Source organism: Gorilla gorilla, chromosome 13 (genome assembly GCF_029281585.2).
Source record: "Gorilla gorilla gorilla isolate KB3781 chromosome 13, NHGRI_mGorGor1-v2.1_pri, whole genome shotgun sequence".
In the NCBI taxonomy this organism is placed as follows: domain Eukaryota; kingdom Metazoa; phylum Chordata; class Mammalia; order Primates; family Hominidae; genus Gorilla; species Gorilla gorilla.
The window spans coordinates 79543521-79565899 of NC_073237.2; the positions used below are offsets into that span (position 1 = coordinate 79543521).

The 22379-nt window shown below is 42.3% G+C and overlaps 1 protein-coding gene across 2 annotated transcripts in view; it reads right to left on the reverse strand.

Annotated features, from left to right (window-relative positions):
- FRMD3 (FERM domain containing 3) overlaps positions 1-22379 on the reverse strand; it is a 294544-nt gene that overhangs the window by 91760 nt on the left and 180405 nt on the right. For both annotated transcript variants that reach the window (XM_004048176.5, XM_019034221.4), the window contains exons 4-6: positions 14856-14934; positions 8395-8492; positions 738-861 (exon numbers count right to left, since the gene is read on the reverse strand). In XM_004048176.5, the coding sequence (XP_004048224.1) occupies positions 738-861; positions 8395-8492; positions 14856-14934 (301 nt within the window). The remainder of the gene's footprint in view (positions 1-737; positions 862-8394; positions 8493-14855; positions 14935-22379) is intronic.

Here is a 22379-nt window from a genome sequence, read left to right on the forward strand (position 1 = left end):
CACAGACTCTAGACCAAGACTGCCAGAATTCAAATCCCAGCTCTGATACTTACTAGCTCCGTGACCTTGGGTAGGTTGTTTAACCTCTCCGTGCCTCGGTTCCCTCATCTGTAATATGAGAATAACAATAACCTATCTCCTAGGTTGTTGTGAAGATTAAACGAGTTAATATGTGCAAAGTGCTTAGAACAGTGTTAGGAACGTGGTGAATGCTGTATGCAATTTTGCTTCTACCACTGCTACTGTGCAGCTATCATTGAAGCATCGCTGGTGAGAAAAAGAGGATCAGACACTAAATCTGTCATCTTGAAAGTAGCTCAGCAAAGGGAATCTTCCTAATGGATTCTATTCTACTTGGAGTCAGTGCTTCCAGCTATGGCCACCGGTGGGAAAGAGACAACACAAAATTCAAGTCAGAAAGGTTTACTTATTTACCTTAGATTCCACTTTCAGAAGCTCAGGGTGTTTAGAAATCCATATGTGTAAGAAAATACATGGATCTAATAACTACTGATGGATCATAAACAGACACTCATGGGGCTCCACACTGTTGAGATTGTTATTGACAGAGGACAGCAGGGTGTTCTTGACAGTGCCCAGAAAAATTGCGCTGCCACGCAAAACAGCCCACCCATACATTACAAATATTCCTCCTTCACGATGTGATTTCCACATTCCCTGCAGTAAGAATATTTTCTCCCCTTTATCATTTTCACAAATGTCTACTCAGTAATTACCTGAGTTCATTTTTATGAATTTCCACTATTTTTCTTTCCAGCTTCTGTGACTGCTTGGGGAAAATCTCAAACTCACTGATGTAATTCTCAGGATGCTCATCAGGATCGTAATCACCAAGCTCAGCTAAAATGAGTGAAAAAATAAAGAGACAGAGAAAGATTAAAAACAATAACATGAGCAGGGTGCATATGGAATGCCTCCTGCCATCCAAAAGAAGAGGCTGGAATAAACTCACCCAAAAATATGTATCTGTACCCAGAGAAAGCCTGAGTGTCTAGAGGCTCATATTCCAGTTCAGATCGAGCTGTGTGAGCTTGGGATCTTGAGAATCTTCTCTGGGTCTCGCCTTCTTTATCAGTATAATAAAGGACTTAAATTACTGTTTTTCAGTGGGGACACCATTGGCATTTTGAGGGCTGAACAATTTTATTATTTCAGATTTTCTAAGAAATTGTAGGACATTTAGTAGCTCTACCCTTCAGGTACTAGATGCTAGCAGCATACCCAGGCACTGTGACCATCAAAACTGCTCTCTCCCAGAAGTTAGTCAAAGAATACAGGATTTCAATTAGATAGAAGGAATACATTCAAGAGAGCATTGTACAACATGGCGACTATAATTAGAAACAACGTATTGTATACTTAAAAATCCCTGAGAGGGTAGCTTTTAATTGTTCTCACCACCAAAACAAATGATAAGTATATGAGGTAATGTATATGTAAAGCTCGGTTTAGCCATTCCACAATGCATACATATTTCAAAACATCAGGTTGTATACCATAAATATATATAATGTTTATTGATTTAAAATGTTTCACATTTTTTAAAAATTTAATGCCCCCGCCCCAGTATTTCCAAATGCTCCCCAGGATAGGAGGTGGTACCACCTTTAGATGGAAACCAGTGGACATTCCTCAGGGTTCCATTCACAGCTAATATTCTCTGGGTCAGGAATTCCCTGACTGGAGCTGCCTGCTCTGAGGCTTATGCAGGTGTGGCTTATTCATTGAAAAATCACTAGAAGGAACCCAGCGGGATTGCACTTAAAAACAAATTGATTGCTCTTGAAATTAAGGAGTATACATCTAAAACAGAAGAGCATACTAGATTAAAGTTGTTGCTGGATTCTAATGAGAAATAGAAATAAAATCCAAAGCCCCCAACAGACTGAACATTGCCCCCACTTGGCCAAGAGGCCCCAGAGAACCCTTAAAAACTGAGTTCCCAGACATGATGAGGTCAGACCTCATTATACCCCCTCCCTCATTAATTGCTATTAGGTTTCCTACACCAAGGGTTAAACAGAAACTAGCCCTTCTGAAAGACTGCACCACTGATATCAACCAATTGCCGATGCTGCCCCTCCCTTTTGTGGTTTTGACACAGTAACTGATCAGCATTCCTTCCTGGTAAGAGACCACTGACTACAAAGTGGTTCTGGCCAGTCTGTGGAGGCTGTGCACAGAGGGCCTTTGTGTCTTCTGCTTCACCTTTTGTTGTATAGGCCCTAATGATAATACTTTAAATGTTAAGTCTCCACCCAAAAGTGAACACGGGATGCATGTTGCTTATGTGCTAGCCTACTGTGCATGCCTGTGCCTTCCTTTTGTGAATATTCATAGCTCCTACAATAACCTGTTGAATACGTATACTTGGCCACCCCATTCAGCATAAATCTTTGTCTTATTCTTCCCACCCTTGAAGTGCTTGTTTCCAGCTTCTGGCCAGAGTCTACATTTCCCCACCTGTCAGAATGGCCACCCTGCAAGCTGCAACCCTTTGTGAGAAATAAAGCTCTTCTTTCCAATTTATGTACTTCATGATTCTTCAGCTGACACTAACAAAGGGCACCTCCAGAGGATCTTCAAGGGTAAAAAGAGAAATGCCTACACATCTCTGAGCACCCAGAAGGCCAAGCAGAGATGGGTGTGTGAACCACAGCATGGAGGGGCAAAGGTGATGTCTGACATCAAGAATACTTTCTATTGGTTCCACAAGCATGCTAAGGAAAATGAGCCAGAAGAAGCAAGTGTCTCTGGAAGAAACAAAAGATATGGCCCAGGAGAGTAGACTAAAGATAGTGGGAAAATTGTATCAGAAGAACCTGATGACCAACATGACTTTGAAGTAGAAAAAAAATTAGTATGCCTTGAGTGCATCTGAAAAATTACATCCAACTCTGTAATTTGTATCCACTGTCCCTTCATTGTCACATTATCCAATGACTGGAAAAGTATATAACCAGGAGGAAATCAAAGCTCTTTAAAGCTTCTGGACAAAATTCAAATTACAGAGTTCTTAAAACAACCTAGGACATATACCACAGTGAGGGAAGACTTCTAAAATAAGACCTAAAATACTTTCAGTCACGAAGGGGAAATTGATTAATTTGATCATACCAAAATTAAAATTTATTTCTGTTTAATAAAGGACATCAGAGTCAAAGTAATAGAGAGATGACAACTTGAAAGAACATATTTTCACAATCTAAAGCTGACAAGGACTAATATCTAGAATAAAGAAGAAATCCCTACATATCATTTTTTAATGGACAGGAAGACCAATAGAGAAATGGTCAAAGGATAATGAACAGACAATTCAAAGAAGGGGAAACCCTAAGGGCCAGTGTAGGGAGAGATGCTCAAACTCATGAATAATTAGAGATATGCAAACCAAAACAAGATGTTACTTTATACCTATAACATTGGCAATAAAACCAGGAAGTTGGCAGAGACACAAGAAAACAAAAATACTTGTGCACTGCTGAAGGGTGCTAGATGCATGTTGCTCCTCCAGAGAGCAAGGTGGGAGTATTTAGTCAAATATTATGACCTAGCAATCCCATTTCTGGGCATTTTTCCTAGAAAAACTCTAGGTGCAAAAAAAGGATATGTTCAAGGTTTTTTTTATGACAGCATTAATCATAATAGTCAGAAGTTGGAGGCAACTTGGGTGTTTATTGTTAGTGGGACAGATAGATAAGTAAAACATGGAAGACGCACCCTTTGGGACACTCTGTCACAGTTAAAATCAACAAAATAAGATGTACGTATGCAATATGGACAGATCCCAAAAGCAGTGTTGTGAGCGTAAGAAGGAAGGAATACAATGAGTTCTATAGCATCATTTAATTTATGAAATTTAGAAGTATAGACACAAAAAACAATATTAATCATTTTATAAGGATGGATACAAAGACAAAGATATGTATATGAACCCAGCGTTGCCCTTAGGAGTGGAAATGGAGAATAATGGAAAAAGGGAAATCAATCAATCAATCAATCCATGGGCCTAAAGGGACCAATGATGAGAGGTGGGCCATAAACTGATGATTAACTCAACCTATGTTCAAAAGAAATACACGTAACGTGTCCACCTGTACACACATACATGCTTGTGCCCCTGTGAGCTAGCTACAGGCATTAATATTTAGGAGATGGACGATCCCAGTGCTTCCATTTTCCATAGGTAATTTCCATAGGTGATGGGACAATGGACCACCAATATGAAACTGGGTCATCTTCAATGCAAATGTCAGCTTGCAGAGTGGTTGGTGAGGGAGGGCGTCGTTTGTCAGGGTGCATTTTCTTTCCAGGAAGTCTTGTGAGATACTATAGACTTGCAATGCTAAACACTGCAAATGTTAGAAAAGTTAGAGAAGAAATGTTGTGAAGACTGCACCGGATTGCTGACAAGATTAACACTGTCCCCATCACAGGCCCTGCTCTCTGATTCCCTAAAGCTTGTCTTTAACTCTGACCTCTTCTTAAGCAGAAGGCAGGTTTTTTAAAATGAATAAAGATTTCTAGCTATTCATACCAAGAGGAGTTGGGAAAGCAGCCATGGTTCTCCCTCCTGGTCATGACTTGGAAGTTGAAGTCGTGACAAATGACATACAACTGGAGGCCCTGCGGTTTGAAACCAGCTCTAGCACTTTTCTAAAAGGATTCAATTCTAAGAGAAAAATCCAATGAGTTTGAAGTGAATGGGTGAGTAAGGTCAGAAACAGTAAGTCTAAAAAGCAACAGGCTTTCCCCTGGTTTGGAAAGGACTCATTCCAAAAGAATTTGAGATGCAGGAACTTTAGCTCCAGGGCCAACTCCTTCAGGAGCTTTCCCTGACCCACGCTTGCTAAGTCAGGAGCCCTCCTGGGACACTCATAGCAGGGACCGGGCCTGTGTGTTCCTCCATCTAGCCATCAATGCAGGGTCACAATGGCCTGTTTCCTTATCCATCTTCCCACAGGAACTTTGTATTGCCATGTGGCCTCCTAGCAACTGCTCAGGAAGTATTTGGAGAACACATGAACAAATAAATGAATGAGGTAGTGATACCATCCCAGCAGGCGGCCAACCAATCTTTCCCATAGTTAAATGAATCAGGCACAATCATTTAACTAAATGTTAAATGAATCAGGCACAGTCATTTAACGAAATGTTAAATTTAACTAAACGTTAAATGGTTGTGACTAATTCAATTAACCATGGTTAATCAGGGCATGTTTGAAGCTTCGGTATATTCTGAGTTTATTAAAAACAGTCAATCAAGCCAGGTGTGGTGGTGCACACCTGTAATCCCAGTTACTTGGGAGGCTGAGGTAGGAGGATTGCTTGAGGTCAGAGTTTGAGACCACCCTGGGTAACATAGTGAGATCCTGCCTACAGAAAAATACAAAACCTGTCAATCACCTGGAGTTTAGGCAAGTGCCCCGATTCATTTCAGGCAAGTGCCCCGATTCATTTAACATATTTAGTGGAGAACCTGCTGTGTGCCAGACACAGGAAGAGTGCTGTGAAAAAGCACCCAGATCCTACTCCCATGGAATTAGATTCTATATAGGAGGAAATGCACAATAAGCCCAAAAACAACTCAAGATCTAAGTGTTTGCAAGAAAACACAACAGGGCTCTGAGAAAGAATGACGTGCAGGAGGGAGCTGCTTTAGCTCGAGTGGTCCAGGTAGACTTATCAGAGGAAGTGACTTCGGGACTGAGTTCTGAATATCCAGCAGGAGTCAAGATTTCTACAGGGGTTAAACATACCAGGCAGAGGAGATAAGTTGAATTCCTCTGTGGTGCTGTTTTGTAAAAGGAACAGGAAAGATATTTTTACCAAGAAAGAATATAACTAGATCCCAAGGATTCTGTGTTTGTTTTGCAATTTGTATTATGAAAGAAAATGCATTGCATGTCTTAAATATGCTCATTGGATTCAGTATGTACAGGCAGCAAAACTCCAGGTGATTGACTGGTTTTGTATTCCTTGTGGAGACAAGGTCTTGTCTATGTTGCCCAGGCTAGTCTCAAACTCCTGGCCTCAAGAAATCCTCCTGCCTCAGCCTCCCAAGTAGCTGGAATTACAGGTGTGCACCACCACATCCAACTTGATTGACCGTTTTTTATAAACTCAGAATATACTGAAGCTTAAAACATACTCCTTGAAAGAGCATTAGCAAACAAGACGATGAGGGGCGACAGTGCCTCCTGATTGCTAATCACTTACTCCATCTTCCCTATTACTCTGTAAGAATAAGCAGTTCTGAAATGCCCATCTATATCTGTATTTGTGAATGACCTGCAGTGCTGCCGAAGTACTCACCCGAGAATCAGACCTTTATGAACCACTTTTACTGAATTTGCTATAAATGACCACAGACAGCACTGCATTTGAGAGCCAAAAGGTCTTTTTGAGGTCTGCCAGTCCATTTCCCACTCTACTTTCTCCGCAGCGTCTGTGTGAGTGTGGTCAGTAATAATAGCAATGAGGGATAAAATAGGGCCCTGATCGTCTGGATGGAGGCTCGGTGGCTTTATTTCAAACAGAAAACAGGATGGCGAGCTTTCCATTATAGATCCATATTAAGCGTGTCCTTGGAGAATTGATGGTAATTCACTAATGCCTAAATGCATTCTGAAATCCTCATATGCTGGTCTGTTGCTTGGATTAGTATCGATTCCCTTGTCTCTTATAACTGAAGATGTGCAGCCTTCACCATGGAGGAAGGGAACTATGGGATTTACAGTCCTTTCACTCCAAGGTAAGAGAGGCAGCTTTCAGAAACACATTCTCTACCTCAGTGTCAGTGAAAGGGCTGTTTCCCATCACAGTATCAACCGTAGTGCTTTAAATGGGAAAATACCCAAGGGTTTTAACACCTCTGCCAAAATCTGCTATCCAGGATGAAGCTGTTCCCAGGGAAGGGGGTGAAGAACAACACATACACCCATTTCGGAATTCTCAGAGAGACCAAACACAACTGAGAAGAGGATCAAAGGAACTATTTCACAGCACAGAACATCCCACAGGGAGGGCGGTGGGCCACAGGGGAGTCCCCAGGAGAATGACAGGTTTCTCAATCAGTGACAAGCTCAGTGTTGTGGTAGGCAGATGATCATAACCGATGACCAGCTAATGGCCCATCAGAAGCTCCTGTGTTATTCCAGATCCATTGGAAGATTGACATAGCCATCTCTCTCTCTCTCTCTCTCTCTCTCTCTCTCTCTCTCTTTCCCCCAGCCCTGCCTTCTCTCTCATAAACATGTCATTAATGTTCATGCTACCAACAGCTGGATCATCTGAGTCCCTCCAGCTGCCTCTCAACTGACCCAGGGGAACAGAACACCTGAGCCATTTTCACTTGGGTGTTGGGCCCATCTGTGGCCATATGGTGCCTCAGGCCCTGGAGGCCTCCTTCCCTCAAACCACTTTCCTTACTAGGTGGAAACATTCAGAACCCAACCGACATCAACACATTAGCTGTTTCCCCTAGGGTTTGTTCAACTGGAAAAAGAACAGTAGTCACTTCTAATGGGCCTGCGCTACCCCGGCCTGGTGCAGAGTGGTCTCTGAAATCACATGGCCAGTAAGGGAGGATGACTATCCCATTTAATAGATGAAGAAACTGAACCCTGAAGAGCTTAGGTAACTTGGTAACTTATCCATGGTGAACCATCCAGGAAATGGGAAGAAAGATTCAAATGGTGGTGTGACAGTTTATGAGACTTGTGCTCTCCTCACCATGCCCACAGCTAGAAGAGCTGAGGAATTAGACATGATAGACATGTACGTATGTATACACATACACACAGGAATAGATAGGATGGATGGATGGATGGATGGATGGATGGATGGATGGATAGATTAGATAGATAGATAGATAGATAGATAGATAGATAGATAGATAGATAGATAGATAGATAGATAGATGTACACAAAAATGCTTCCAGGGATGACCCCTTTGTTTAACACCTATCTTCCTAGATGCAGATTCCCCCCTCAATATGTCCATTAGGCCTCTCACCTAGCATTTGGAACACAGAACATACAATACACACATCCCTTCAGAGCTTCTTATAAACCCACCCATTCCACATTCCAGCCCCTTTGAAAGAGAGCTTCTGACTCTGACTCATGGGATCTTAAGCGACTCTGTTTTTGCAGAGGCTCCTGTGAACATCTCAGCCCAGCCTTTCACCAGGACCCCACTGGCTTGGAAGGGAAGGTGAGTTGGGGTTCTGTTGCTATGTACCCAGCCCTACATGGTCTCCCCAGCCACAGACACAGGCAGGATGGCCATGGGTGGGAGAGAAGGGAGGCTTGAAACAGCCGGAGCTCCACAGTGCAATGGTGGCATGGGTGAGCTGTGGCCAGACTTACCTTGAACAATACAGGCACCCAGGTAGGCAGCATCAGAAAAAGAGCACAGCAGGCGGCCATGAAAAATGTCCCTTTTAATCTGAAGGTACAAAAGGTACCTGCAATACAAAAGGAGAAATGGTCACCCTAACTTTTGGCTGAAGTCTGGAAGAAGTAGGATTGTTCATGCTTAGCTCCCATGGTGACCAGAGCTTTTCCCAGCTCTAGAGACTGGCTTAGACATGCCCAGCCCTTTGTAGAACAAGCAGAGGAAAGCTGAGAGGGACCCTCTGAATTCAGAAAATCAGAAGTGTCTGCCGAGCAGATCTTACCAGCCTCCAAAGCTGAGCAGGCTCGGCCTTTTCAAAGAGGCACGAGAAGAAATGAGGAAAGCCACAGGACCCAGTGGCCAGAGCTCCTGGCAGCAGCTCCCACACGAGGACAGCCATGGCCACCGTCATCACTAGCTGCATCTCAGGCACATGCTGCCCAAGCTCTGTTTCAAATGGAGAGCCAGGAAACGGCCTCAATCCGTACATAAGGCCAGCCTCATCATTTCTTAGGGGCAGAGAGACACATTAATCAACCTCAGACAGATGCAGTTATTATGAGGCCAGAAAGGCAACTGATTCACAACTAGAGCTGTCATCTGTGTAGAGTCTCCCCACTCCAGGGATGGCACACTCAGATGCCTACTGAGGCCAGGCACACAGTGGCCTGTGACACGGGCAAGTCACCTGTGCTGGTGCAAGAAGTGCTGGAAGCAGGATGGGACACAGCAGCTCCCTAGAAAGGGGGCAGCCACCGCACAGCTCCAGCCTAGTGCTGCCACTAGAAAAGCACTTTGTCCAGTTTTTCCAGAAAAATAGCAAGGTGGGAGGCAGGCAGCAGAGCAGGGTGCCAGCTTGCAACCCCTGGCTCAGGGTCATTTTGTCCCTGTCCTTTCTGTTACTCCACACTGATCAAGCTCTCTTCCAATTTCCTCATCTTCTCAAGGTTCTTTCATTCCAGGCTCAGACATGGGATCTGTTGTTTCTGAGCAGAGTAACTTTACAGATGTGTGCAGATTCTTTCCGTGCTTCCTTTAGAGTTTAACTCTCAGAAACCAATGTTTTTTCTCCTTCTCATCTTCTTGGGGGTTTGTGGGGAGCATCTCTCAATCAGTCCCAGTTATCACCTTGTGAGGTTAATTTTATGTGTCAACTGGATTGAGGCACGGGATACCCAGATATCTGGTTCAACATTTTTTCTGGGCGAGGGTGTTTCTGGAAGAGATTAGCATTTGACTTGGTGGACTGAGTAAAGCAGATGACCCTCCCCAGTGTGAGTGGACCTCATGCAATCCATTGAGAGACCGAATAGCACACAAAGGCAGAGGAAGCTGAATTCACTGCCTGACTGCTTGAGCTGGGACATCAATCTTCTATCCTCAGTGTTCCTGGTTCTCAGACCTTCAGACTTGGATTGGAATCTACACCATTGACCCTCTGGCTCTCAGGCCTTTGAACTACACCACTGGCTTTCCTGGGTCTCCAGGTTACAGACAGCAGATCATGGAATACCTCAGCCTTCATAATCACATGGGCCAATTCCTTATAATAAATCTCATTATGTATGAAAGGGTGTGTGTGCATGTGTGCGTGTGTGTGTGTGTGTGTGTGTGTGTGTGTGTGTGTAGCCTATTGGTTCTATTTCTCTAAAGAACCTCAACTAATAAACATCTCTAGTGCCCAAGTAATTTAATCTTTACTCAGCCACAGGAAGAGCGACATGCGTAATCCCCATTTTAAAGGCAAAGAAATAGAGAATCAGAGAGAGTGATTAGTGTGCTAAGGTCACAGGGACTCTGTCAACCCCAGAGCACTGGAGCTCACTGTTTCTGAGCCATTGGTTCACTGAAAGCACACTGGATCCATTGAAGGAATCAGTGGCTCACTGATGTTTTCCTTCACTGTATCTTTGTCTAACATCTGCTTTATGCTGTGCACTGTGCTGTGTGGGCACTGGGGGCATGGTGGAGGCTCAAATGACAATCTTTGTCCCCAGTTTAGTATTAAATTGTGTGCAGAGGATAAAGGCAGTCCCTAATAAGTTTCTAATTTGGAGTTTGCTATGCATTCTGTCAAAGGAACAATATTATACTCATTGGGTAAGGACTCAGACTAGCTGCCTAATCTAGTGCCTCTCACACTTTAACGTGCACATGAATTACTTGAAGAGTTTGTTAAAATTGATTCTGATTCAAAGGGTCTTGGATGGGCTTGAGATTCTGTATTTCTAATAAGCTCCAGCGGGGCCGGGCATGGTGGCTCCACGCCTGTAATCCCAGCAATTTGGGAGGCCGAGTTGGGCGGATCACGAGGTCAACAGATGGAGACCATCCTGGCTAACATGGTGAAACCCCGTCTCTACTAAAAATACAAAAAATTAGTCGGGCGTGGTGGTGGGTGCCTATAATCCCAGCTACTCGGGAGGCTGAGGCAGGAGAATCACTTGAACCCGGGAGGCAGAAGTTACAGTGAGCCGAGATTGCGCCACTGCACTCCAGCCTGGGTGACAGAGCAAGACTCCATCTCAAAAAATAAATTAAAATTAATTAATTAATTAATTAATTAATTAAGTTCCAGGGGATGCTGTGGTGCAGCTCCATCAGCCACACTTTGAGTAATAAGGTTCTAAACCAGTGGGCTTCTGGATCCTACCCCAGACCCAATGAAATCAGAATCTAGGCCCTCACCAAAACTTGTACGTGAATGTTCATAATAACACTATTCATTATAGCTAGAAAGTGAAAACAGGGCAGGGCACAGAGGCTCACGTCTGTACTCCCAGCATTTGGGAGGCCGAGGCAGGCGGATAGCCTGAGGTCAGGAGTTCCAGAACAGCCTGGCCAACATGGCAAAACCCAGTCTCTACTAAAAATACAAAAATTAGCCAGGTGTGCTGGCTTGTGCCTGTAATCCTAGCTACTTGGGAGGTTGAGGCAGGAAAATTGCTTGAACCCAGGAGGCAGAAGCTGCAATGAGCAGAGATTACACCACTGCACTCCAGCCTGAGCGACAGAGCAAGACTCCATCTCAAAAAAAAAAAAAAAAAAAAAAAGTGCAAACAAGCCAAATGTCCCCCAGCTGACGAATACATAAAAGAAATGTGGTATTTCCACACACTGGAATATCATCCAACCATAACAAAAATGAAATGCTGAAGATGCTACAACAGGGATGAACTTTGAAAGCATTATGCTAAGTGAAAAGACGCCAGACCCAAAAGGCTACACATTGCATGCTTTGATTTATATGAAACAACCAGAATGGACAAATCTATAGAGACAGAAAACAGATAAGTGGTTGCCAGGAACTTGGGAGAAAAGAGAATACTGGATGACCACTTGGGTGCAAAATTTCCTACTGGGGTGATGAAAATATTTTGGAATCAGATCATGGTGTTAGTGGCACAAATCTGTGCACATACTAAACTGTACACTTCAATATCTGTCAAAATAAACTATTTTGAAAATCCAAATTGTCTTAGAGTGGTGGTTCTCAAAATTTGGCATGCTTCAAGAATTACCTGGAGGGCTTACGAAAATAGATTGCTGGACCCAACTCCCGGAGGTTTCTGATTCAGTAGGTCTTGGACAGACACCAAGAATCTGCATTTATAACAAGTTCCCAGGGGATGCTGACACTGCTGGCCCAGGGACCTCACTTTGAGGACTGGCAGAATAGCAAGGTCACACAAATGCTTTAAATGATTAAATCTTAGCCCTTTTTAAGGACTGTAAACTACCAGGCCAAATACCATGAAGTTTCTTTTCTGTGTATTCAATGTATGCATCAAACATAAAAGCATTTCTTTCTACTTTTTGATGAGTTTGGCCATGAAAAATAGTTTCAAATAACTATTTATTGATAAATGAGAGGCTTGAGTTCTAATCCCACAACTCAGAAATCAATTTGGCAAGAGCTTCCTGAGAAAAGAAAAGCAGCTTTCACGTCAGAGCTTGGGGCTGTGCCCATATCAGTGATCTCAGGAGATAATCAAGAATTACTGTGGATTCAACATAATCCACTGAGTCTTGTAAATGGTTTCACATTAAGGATGCTCATTATTTTTATATAATAGCTACCAAAAAATAATGCATCTCCCTTTAGTGTCATTCCTGCATAAAAAGATTAAGCAACAAAAACCCATGAGGGTCTGAGTCATAAATTATTGTGCTGCCATTAATAAAATTGCATCTCTACATGGATTGGAAGATGCTTCTTCTAAAAAAAATTAAAATCAACATTCTTTTGGTAACATTCAATTGTATAGAGCATTTACAAAAGCCCCAGAAATCTAAAGGATTGTAAGATGATTGCTTATATGGAAAGATAAAGGATAAAAAATGATTTCAAATATCATTTTAGTGGTTATTTTTATTATTTTGTGTTTTTAAATTTGCCTTTTTCTTAACATTTCTTTACTCTTAAGCATGGTCATGAATATGATTGTAACTTCTCACATATTAAATTCTCAAACTTTAGATTAATCTTATAATAAAATAACAATTTATCATACAAGAAAAACTAAATGCCTTCAAGATAAGAATTCAAACCATAAGTACCTGGGGCATTCCACAGTTTCTCAATTCGTTTAGAATTCTAAGGACTGTGTTGACTAAGAAAAGTCCATTTCTACTTGTATAAGGGCAGTGGAACATCTTAATTACCTTTGGAAACTGAAAGGGTCACGATATTTCACTATTCATACCTGAGCTATTTAGTCAAAGGTAGGAAAATGTTAGCAAATACAATTGAGAGGGGCGAAACTAGGGTTATTAACTGAAATGCTGTACTCTTTTACTTTCAAATGGGACTTTTTTCAACAACAAAATGTCCATCCTTAATTTATATTGTGACACATACTCAATTTTTATCCTCCAGACAAAATTATAAAGAGAACAAATGACAAAAGTGAGGCATTAGGATTTGATTTGATCTTCCTAATTACACTGTTAGCACCCTGAGGGCAGGAAAAATAGCTCGCTCTCTCTCTCCTCTCTCTCTCTCTTCTCTCTCTCTCTCTTTTTGGCAGCTAATTCAGTCACTGCCCCCTGGGTAGTAACAGCAAGTGAGAACGAATTTATCAAATAAATAATTAAAATTTTCAATCCAAAATCAGACCAAGGCTACATACTATACCATTCCATTTACATGAAATGTCCAGAATGGGTAAATCCATAGAAACCAAAAGTAGATTAGTGGTTGCCAGGGGCTTGGATGGGGACTAGGGTGGAGAATAGGGAGTGACTTCTATGGGGTACATGGTTTCTTTTGAGGGTGATGAAAACTTCTAGAACTAGACGGTGGGGAGGGTTGTCCAACACTGTGAATGTACTGAATGCCACTGCATTACACTTTAAAATGGTGAGATACATTTATGTCATGTGAATTTTACCTCAATGAAAAGAAAAACCAGGCCAGATTGCAAAATCCCAACCACTGCTTATAACGTCCATTATCTATTACCCTCGTTTCCACACACACACACCCTCTGTCCCCATCTTCCACACCCAGCACAAACCTTACTAAATGACTGTGAGGAAATTAATAATAGAGAGCAGAACCATCTGCTCCCTCCCAAAGTCACCTCCATGCCACTAATGGTCAAGCTTACCAGAGACCCTGGATAATAACAAGAAAGCAAAATATCCAAGAACCCAAAACCTCCCCCTGCCAATGATCAGAGCAGATTACACTTGCTTTTCTGTTGCATCTATCTGTACCTAAGCAGCTTATTTTGAGAGATGATTATAGCAAGTGATTTTTGTGGTCACCAAGCCAGAGCCTCATCTAGAGCTAAGCGCACAGCAGCGCTCTCTCTCCCATCCTCCTAGAATCCTGCTCACAACATGTGCCCAGGTTATTCAAGGAAGCCAAACCCCCAGAAGGTACGCTGAAGCTGTAGCCCCAACAGAGGGAGGTGAGAAGGGAGGAGGTCCAAGGACTCAAAAATTCGGAGAGTTGGGCTGAGAAGAGTCTGAGTGGAGGGAAGCCTGCCTCCCAGTCGGTCATTCAGCAAGCGGAAGGCAGGATGACAGACAATGCATTCTGCCAGGCGATCTTTTCCCTCCCAGAAAAGCTGAGATCCAAAAGATAGACTAGGGACTGTACTGGGTATGAATTTGCCCATGTCTCGAAGACAGACGCCTCCTATTTATTTTTAGCACCCCACTGTCAGATGTTTTCAGAGAACACCTCCCCCATCACAGCCAGTGTTTTTTTCTGCCGTTAATTACACTCTCAATGACAATCGTTTTTTTAAAAAATCCCAAAACAATTCAGTGTAAGAGAAGCATTCCAAGCAAAAACGCTGAATTCCAAGCTTGCAACGCTGAGACGGTCAGCTCTAGACAGGAGGCCCATCTAGCCTGCAAAACCAAAGAGATTCTGGCTGGTTAAAGGCGCACGTTAAACATACAAACAAACAAAAAATACCTTGTGAGCTCTTCTTTAATCTTCAGGGGTTCATGTGGGTAGAATTTCACTCTAAAGCACATGGTGTATGGTGGATGAGCTGAAACATCATAAAGAAAAGGCATGAGAAAAGCAGCAAAAGACCATGGCCTCACACACACACGGGAAAGGCAGCCGTGCAGCCTGACAGACTAGCCTGGGGAGTGGGGGCCAGGAGGGGGTGATTGTTTTGGAAGAAGCAGATATGATGCCCAAGAAAACAAAGTGACAGCAACAACAAAACTCAAAGAAAATGCTTGACAGGACTCCCAGCGCAAATGTAAAATACCAGCAACCCAGTCAGTGAGCTCATTTTTCCACATCACAGCTCGCCTTCATTCCTTCATTCTCTCCAGCACACAGCTCCAGAGAACACTTCTCTTCTGATTCTTCCCACCCCTTGTGACAAACAAATTGCCCATAAGCACCATTCAAATTACTGGGCTCACAAAAGATTTTTTTAGCCTGTGAGGTGGAAAAAAAAAAATGTCACTGCACATGACTAGTTTTCCCAAAATGATGGTGCCTCTGAATTAAAATTAAGGTTTAAAAGATGGAGTCAGCCATGCAGAGATCCTACTTTGCAGATTTTTAGTATTATCTATCTATAAAGGCAGTCACCTGTGTGAAAATAAACACTGTTGGCCGGCTGGGCGTGGTGGCTCACGCCTGTAATCCCAGCACTTTGGGAGGCCAAGGCAGGCGGATCACCTGAGGTCAGACCAGCCTGACCAACATGGAGAAACCCCATCTCTACTAAAAATACAAAAAAAAATTAGCTGGGTGTGGTGGCACATGCCTGTAATCCCAGCTACTCAGGTGGCTGAGGCAGGAGAATTGCTTGAACCCAGGAGGCGGAGGTTGCAGTGAGCTGACATTGTACCATTGTACTCCAGACTGGGCAGTAAGAGTGAAACTCCATCTCAAAAAAAAAAAAAAAAAAAAAAAAAAAAAGAAAAAAAAGAAGGAAAAGAAAAAAAAGAAAAGAAAACAATTTTATAACTTTCTGGTTTCCCTGAAGGGAAAATCCTATGTAGGCTGCAATTCTGGTTGAGGTTCATGATTCTGGAGTGTTCTAATTTGCCTCAAATATCCAGAACTCACCCAGCTAATGGGGATTCTACAGGACTTCCAAGACCTTCCATTATAAGATCACTAACGACTTGTAATATTACACTGATAAACGCATACCAGTGTAGTGAGATGCATTCAGATTTCAGTTAACATATAAAATGAACATCTTAAATCAAGGAAATAAAATAGTTAGCATTACTATTTCCATGGATCGGACATACCACTCATTTGCTTCTGTATCAGTAAAGCTACTTGGGATCAGTTCTCAGTCTACATCCAAATATGAATATGAAACAACATCCTATTTTACCCAAATTCATCTTTCAAGATATGCAGGGGTTAAACTGCCATCCAACTCTACACTGTCTGGACTACTCCAGATGTAGACAAATCCTTTACATAAGAAGAGCCATAGGGTTCTTGAATATGAATGTATAATAAGAATAATTTAATATGAAAAACAATTATTAAAAAGGATTTGATAGCATCTAAATTACAAAAAAAAGAGCAGCATCTTGCTGATAATCTCAGCAGAGAAAAACTGATCATACACACACACACACACACGCACACACGCACACACACACACACTAGAACTCTTTTCATTCAACGCCCTACTTCCCTACCAACAACTAGCAAAATTCTTAACTGAGATGAGTGCTCCTAACCTGTTCCTATGTTCCCAAGATTTAAGAAAAGAACCTTTTTTTTTTCCTGAAGCACTAGGAGAAAATAGATACCTTCTACATAGCAAAGAAAAAGCTTAGAAAAATACATCATTCATCTTTAATGATATCTAGAAATTCAGTTCTAATACAAAATAATTTATCTTTAAATATTTCCCAGCTTTCTTTTAAGTTTGTTTAAAGTACCATCTTTAATAGAGATAGATAGAGATAGGTAGATAGATGATTGATAGATACATGATAGATAGATAGATAGATAGATAGATAGATAGATAGATAGATAGATAGATAGACAGACAGACATGCCATCCTGCTTCATTATTCACTTTGTCTCTAATCCTGCCCCATCTGTCTCAGGTTCCTACCCAACTTCATTACACCCCAAATTCTCCAACCCATATTAACAACTTTCATCTATATTCTTCCCCTCCTTTTGCCATCCTCACACAAATATATGCCAACATGATTATATTATATATGTGGAGAGATTTTTAATTTATTCTAACAAAATAAGATCATACTGTACATGTTTCTCTCACTTTCCTCACTTAACGCTATATCCTGCCCATCCCTCCAGGATAGTAGAGATCTCACTTAATGTCTATAGTAACTACAGAATAGTTCATATTATGAATACGCCAGAGTGTACTCAATTATTCCCTTTTAATTGTCATTTAGGTTGTTTTCACACTTTTGCAATTCAAACTATTCTACATCAAACCATATCCATCCTTGTGCACAGATCGCTATATGCTTGTATTTTTATTTCTTTAATATAGACTCTCGAAAGTTGAATTGTTGGATCAATAGGTATGGGAAAATGTTTTAAAGAGAGCAGAAAAATAAAGTCCCCTGACTATCAGCAATTTATAAAAAGGAAGATCACAGAAAATGGCCCCAAACGAGAGCTGTCCTTTCTCTCCTTCCTGAAGCATTAACTTCTTAGTGTCGTAAGTTGGCTTCAATAAGCATCGGAGCTCCTCAGATACAAATAGTGTCTCACACTTGTTCCAAAGGATCAGGCAATGAGGCCCAGAACTGCTCCCCAGTGCTCTCCTTGACTATGTCTGAGTGTAGGAAGCCTTCCCACCCAGTTCTCCTCACTTCAAGCTCTGAGGCTCCAGGAAGGTCTAGTGCTTCTCCCACGTACATGAAGAGTCCTTCCATCATCTGAAGATGACACTTGTGGGCCTTCTGAGTCTTCCCTAAAATAAACATCCTGGTCCTCTTCATTTGAAGCAGTTCTGAGTGGCCTTCACCAGCCGGCCCCTCCACCCTAAGTAGATTCTTGTCTGCTCTATGCTTCCTCAAGCCAGGGGCCCTAGGATTGCCAGCCTCATTCTGGACATAATTGTCGTCTCCTGTCAATGGTCTCCTCTCAGTGTTGATTTACCCTGAGTTTACAATAGGCCCACAGTCTTAATTCTTTTCATATCTGCTGTTGCTGAGTCACACAGAACAAGCCACTATGTTCCTGACATCTCCCTCCATTTGCTGGGATATGATCACAGAAGAAATCAATACAAGGTGCTCAAGATATGCTCACTATTGAACCCCTTGTCAGAGAAGGGATGAGAGCTGGCGGCAGGAAAAACAAGAGGAGGCACTTTTCAAGTTTAACATTTTCTATTTTTTTTCTACCATCATATATGCCCTACTGTGTTTTTCTCCCATATCTAGCCAACATCATTGACCCCATGTCACCAATAAAAGAAGAGTTTCCCTGTAAGTTGGAAGAACCACTCAGTTCTGTCACAGTGATCCAGGAGTAGTGCCAGGGACCTGAACTGATGAGAAAGTCAATGTCTTCATCCAGGCCTGACGAGGCCACTGCAGTGGGGTGGGGGAGGGGGGACATTTTTTCTTTAAGAAACTTACTTAAGGTTCTATTAATAGACGCAAAAATTATATTATTATTTTATAAAGTAGTACTGCTAAAGAATGTTCCTTCACAGGGCTGGAACAAGCTGAAAAGATAAATAATTTCCCCCAAAATGCTGATCTAGTTATGGATGACAAGATGCATGAGGGTATAGAATAATATGTCTTGTTCAGCTTTTTATCCCCAGAGCTGATTATTGATAAAAGGTTGATTTTCTGAGTGTGTGGATAAATGAATTGGTGAATAATAAACCCCAGGCTCTGAGGCAGATGTCTAGAGGAACACTGAGGCCCTGCCATCACATTCATCCCTTGGTCCCTCTGACAGAATCAAAATACAGATCTAGAAAAGTTTGTCATCTGGATCACTACAGCAATTCCTGCAATTTACATTTTGAAAGCCTCTTTTCTCAGCTTCTGTTCTTCCCACTCAATATCTGGAATAAAATTCAGGGACTCTGGAGTTGGTTATGATAGCTACTTCTAGAGGCAGGATTGATTAGTTCAATCAGCAATTATCTATTTTTATAGGTAACAGACACAGTTTTAGATGTTGTACATTCATTGCACAAATGTTAGCAGCTGTGAACAGACAAAAATTCTGTCTTTATTTTTTCTTGAGACAGAGTTTGGCTCTTGTTGCTCAGTCTGAGAGTGAAATGGCGTGATCTCAGCTCACTGCAACCTCCGCCTCTTGGGTTTAAGAATTCTCCTGGCTCAGCCTCCCAAGTAGCTGAGAATACAGGTGCCCACCACAATGCCCGGCTAATTTTTTGTATTTTTAGTAGAGACAGGGTTTCACCATGTTGGCCAGGCTGGTCTCGAACTCCTGACCTCAGGTGATCCACCTGCCTTGGCCTCCCAAAGTGCTGGGATTGCAGGTGTGAACCACTGTGCCTGGCCAAAAATTCTGTCTTATGGAATCAACCTAAGTGCCCATCAATGGACTGAATAAAGAAAATGTGGTACATATACACCATGGAATACTATGCAGCCATAAAAAAGAACAAAATCACATCCTTTGCAGCAACATGAATGTAGCTGGAAGCCATTATCCTAGGTAAATTAACACAGGAGCAGAAAAACAAACACTGCATGTTCTCACTTAGAAGTGGGAGCGAAACATTGGGTACTCATGGACATAAAGATGGAAACAACAGATGCTGGGGACTACTAGAAGAAGAAAGTAAAGGGGGCAAGTGTTGAAAAACTACTGGGTACTATGCTTAGTACCTGGGTAACAGGATCATTCATACCCCAAACCTCAGCATCATGAAAAATATCCAGCTAATAAACCTGTGCATGTAAACCCTGAATCTAAAATAAAAGTTAAAAAGAAATTCTGTCTTCATGGAGGACACATTCAGTAGGGGTAAACAGGTATAAAAATCAAAATAAATATGTGAAATACCAGGACATTAGAAGGTCATATGTGCTATGGGAAAGAATAAAGCCAAGAAGATGTAACAGATGAGAGAAGACTGCCACCTCTGCTCCCTTTTCCCATCCCCACTCCAATCAAACCCATGAAGTACGTGCAATTCTTTTTACTACCTTGAAAAAAAATAAAACACTCAAAAATCAAATCATTTAAAATTGTAAGTCATTGAACAAGGAGGTTGGGGGTCATCTTTAACCCCAAGTGTGGTGGCAATGGTTTGGGGTCAGAAGTCCAGCATTTGAGCACTGTGGTGCACCCACACCAGCTGTATGACTGCTGGAAAAGGAGCCTTCTCAGATGCAACATGGAAGCCCCCACTTACTCCCTGGGACATGTCCAAGGTCCTGAATCCCCTTGTGCAGCGATGACTAACCCCTTCTCCAAGCTGCTAAGCGTCTACGCAATCCAGCTTCCATGTGTTCTTATTCTTAAATTACAGGGAAAGGGGAATGACGTAAAGAAAGATCCTTATCTGTGCCAAACATTTGGTGCAGAATCAGTAGAGGAAATGTCTGATGAAGGAGCTATCTGCGCAAACCCACAGCCTGCATTGGAGCCCTCTCCCAACGGTATCATCATGAACAGCCACTGTGCATCTTTACTAGACTGGGCAGCATGGCCACCCCATGGGAGAAGACATCCTGGCCCTGTCTAATGTGGTGCTCAGGCTTCAGCACCCTTGACAGGGGTACACAGGGTGGTGAAAACCCCAAATCCCCCAGAGGATGAGCCCCTGAGTTTTGAAGAGGATGTCCCAACAGTGATCTTGAGAAAGCCACCTAATTTCTCTTTCCAGCTCTGCAGAGGTCACAGTGCCAGTGCCAGCCATCATGTCTACCTTCCAGATGTGTTTGGGTGGATCCAAATGGCTCCTGGCACGTGTACACAGGGCATTATCTAAATGTGAGATTGGGTTTTGTTGAGATAAACACTCCTACCAGAAGAAGAGAAGGAAAATGGGAGGTGGAAATAGGAGGGAGGGGATGGGGAAGACTGAATTGAATTCAACTCAACAGCTGAAAAGCATTAACTCAGCCATGTAAGTGCTAAAAACAGAGCATACCACCAGAGTAGCAGAGAAGGGGGAAAAAGTGAAATCCACTTTGAAATGCCAAGAGCTTGTAATTGCACTGAGAACAGCAGGGCTCCTCTCTCACAGCCAACTGATACCTGCCAGACAAGGGCTGGGGAGCCAAGTTTCTCCTCGGGGCAGCTCAGTGGCCCCTTTTGTGTCAGCAAATTCCAGGGTAGCATCATTTTGCTGATTTGATAACACTGAGAACATGGAGAGAGGTACAGCTGTTTATAAAACAGAGACAGAATTTCTCATCTCCACATTGAGCCATTGCCCAGAAATGGAGTTGATAGGAAACGATTAATTGAGCAGGATCCTGGGTGAAAGGGAAAAAGGGACTTTCTTTCTATTTCTGACCAACAACCTCAGTCAAATCTTTTAAAGATCAGATAGGATTTTTTGAGAGAGAAGCATCACTTAGCAGCATTTTTTTTTTTTTTTTTTTTTTTTTTTTTTTTTTGACAGAGTCTCGCTCTGTCGCCCAGGCTGGAGTGCAGTGGCGCGATCTCGGCTCACTGCAAGCTCCGCCTCCCGGGTTCACGCCATTCTCCTGCTTCGGCCTCCCAAGTAGCTGGGACTACAGGCGCCCGCCACCACTTCCGGCTAATTTTTTTGTATTTTTAGTAGAGATGGGGTTTCACCGTGTTGGCCAGGATGGTCTCGATCTCCTGACTTCGTGATCTGCCCACCGCGGCCTCCCAAAGTGCTGGGATTACAGGCGTGAGCCACCGCGCCCGGCCAGCAGCTTTTTTTTTTTCTTAAAACCAAACGTTTTCCTCCAGTCATCACAAAGAATCATGCAGAAATCAGAAGCGTAATTTCAGGGCTATACATACAAACTCACAATGTTTCTCATACACATTCTGATTTACAGCTAGGAAAAATCTCCCCAATTTCCTTTTTAACAATTTTTTTTATTTCGATAGGTTTGGGGAAACAGGTGGTGTTGGTTACATGAATAAGTTCTTTAGTGGTGATTTCTGGGATTTGGGTGCACCCATCACCCAAGTGGTATATACTGTACCCAATGTGTAGTCTGTTATCCCTCACCACCCCCCACCCTTTGTCCCGAGTCCCCAAAGTCCGTCATATCATTTTTATGCCTTGTAGCTTAGCTCATAGCTTAGCTCCCACATACGAGTGATAACATGCGATGTTTGGTTTTCCATTCCTGAAATACTCAATTAGAGTCTTCAATTCCTGCAAATGCCATTAATTCATTCCTTTTTATGGCTGAGTAGTATTCCATGGTGTATATATATATCATGGTTATATATATATATATATACACCATGGTTATATATATATATATATACACCATGGTTATACATATATTACATTATATGTAT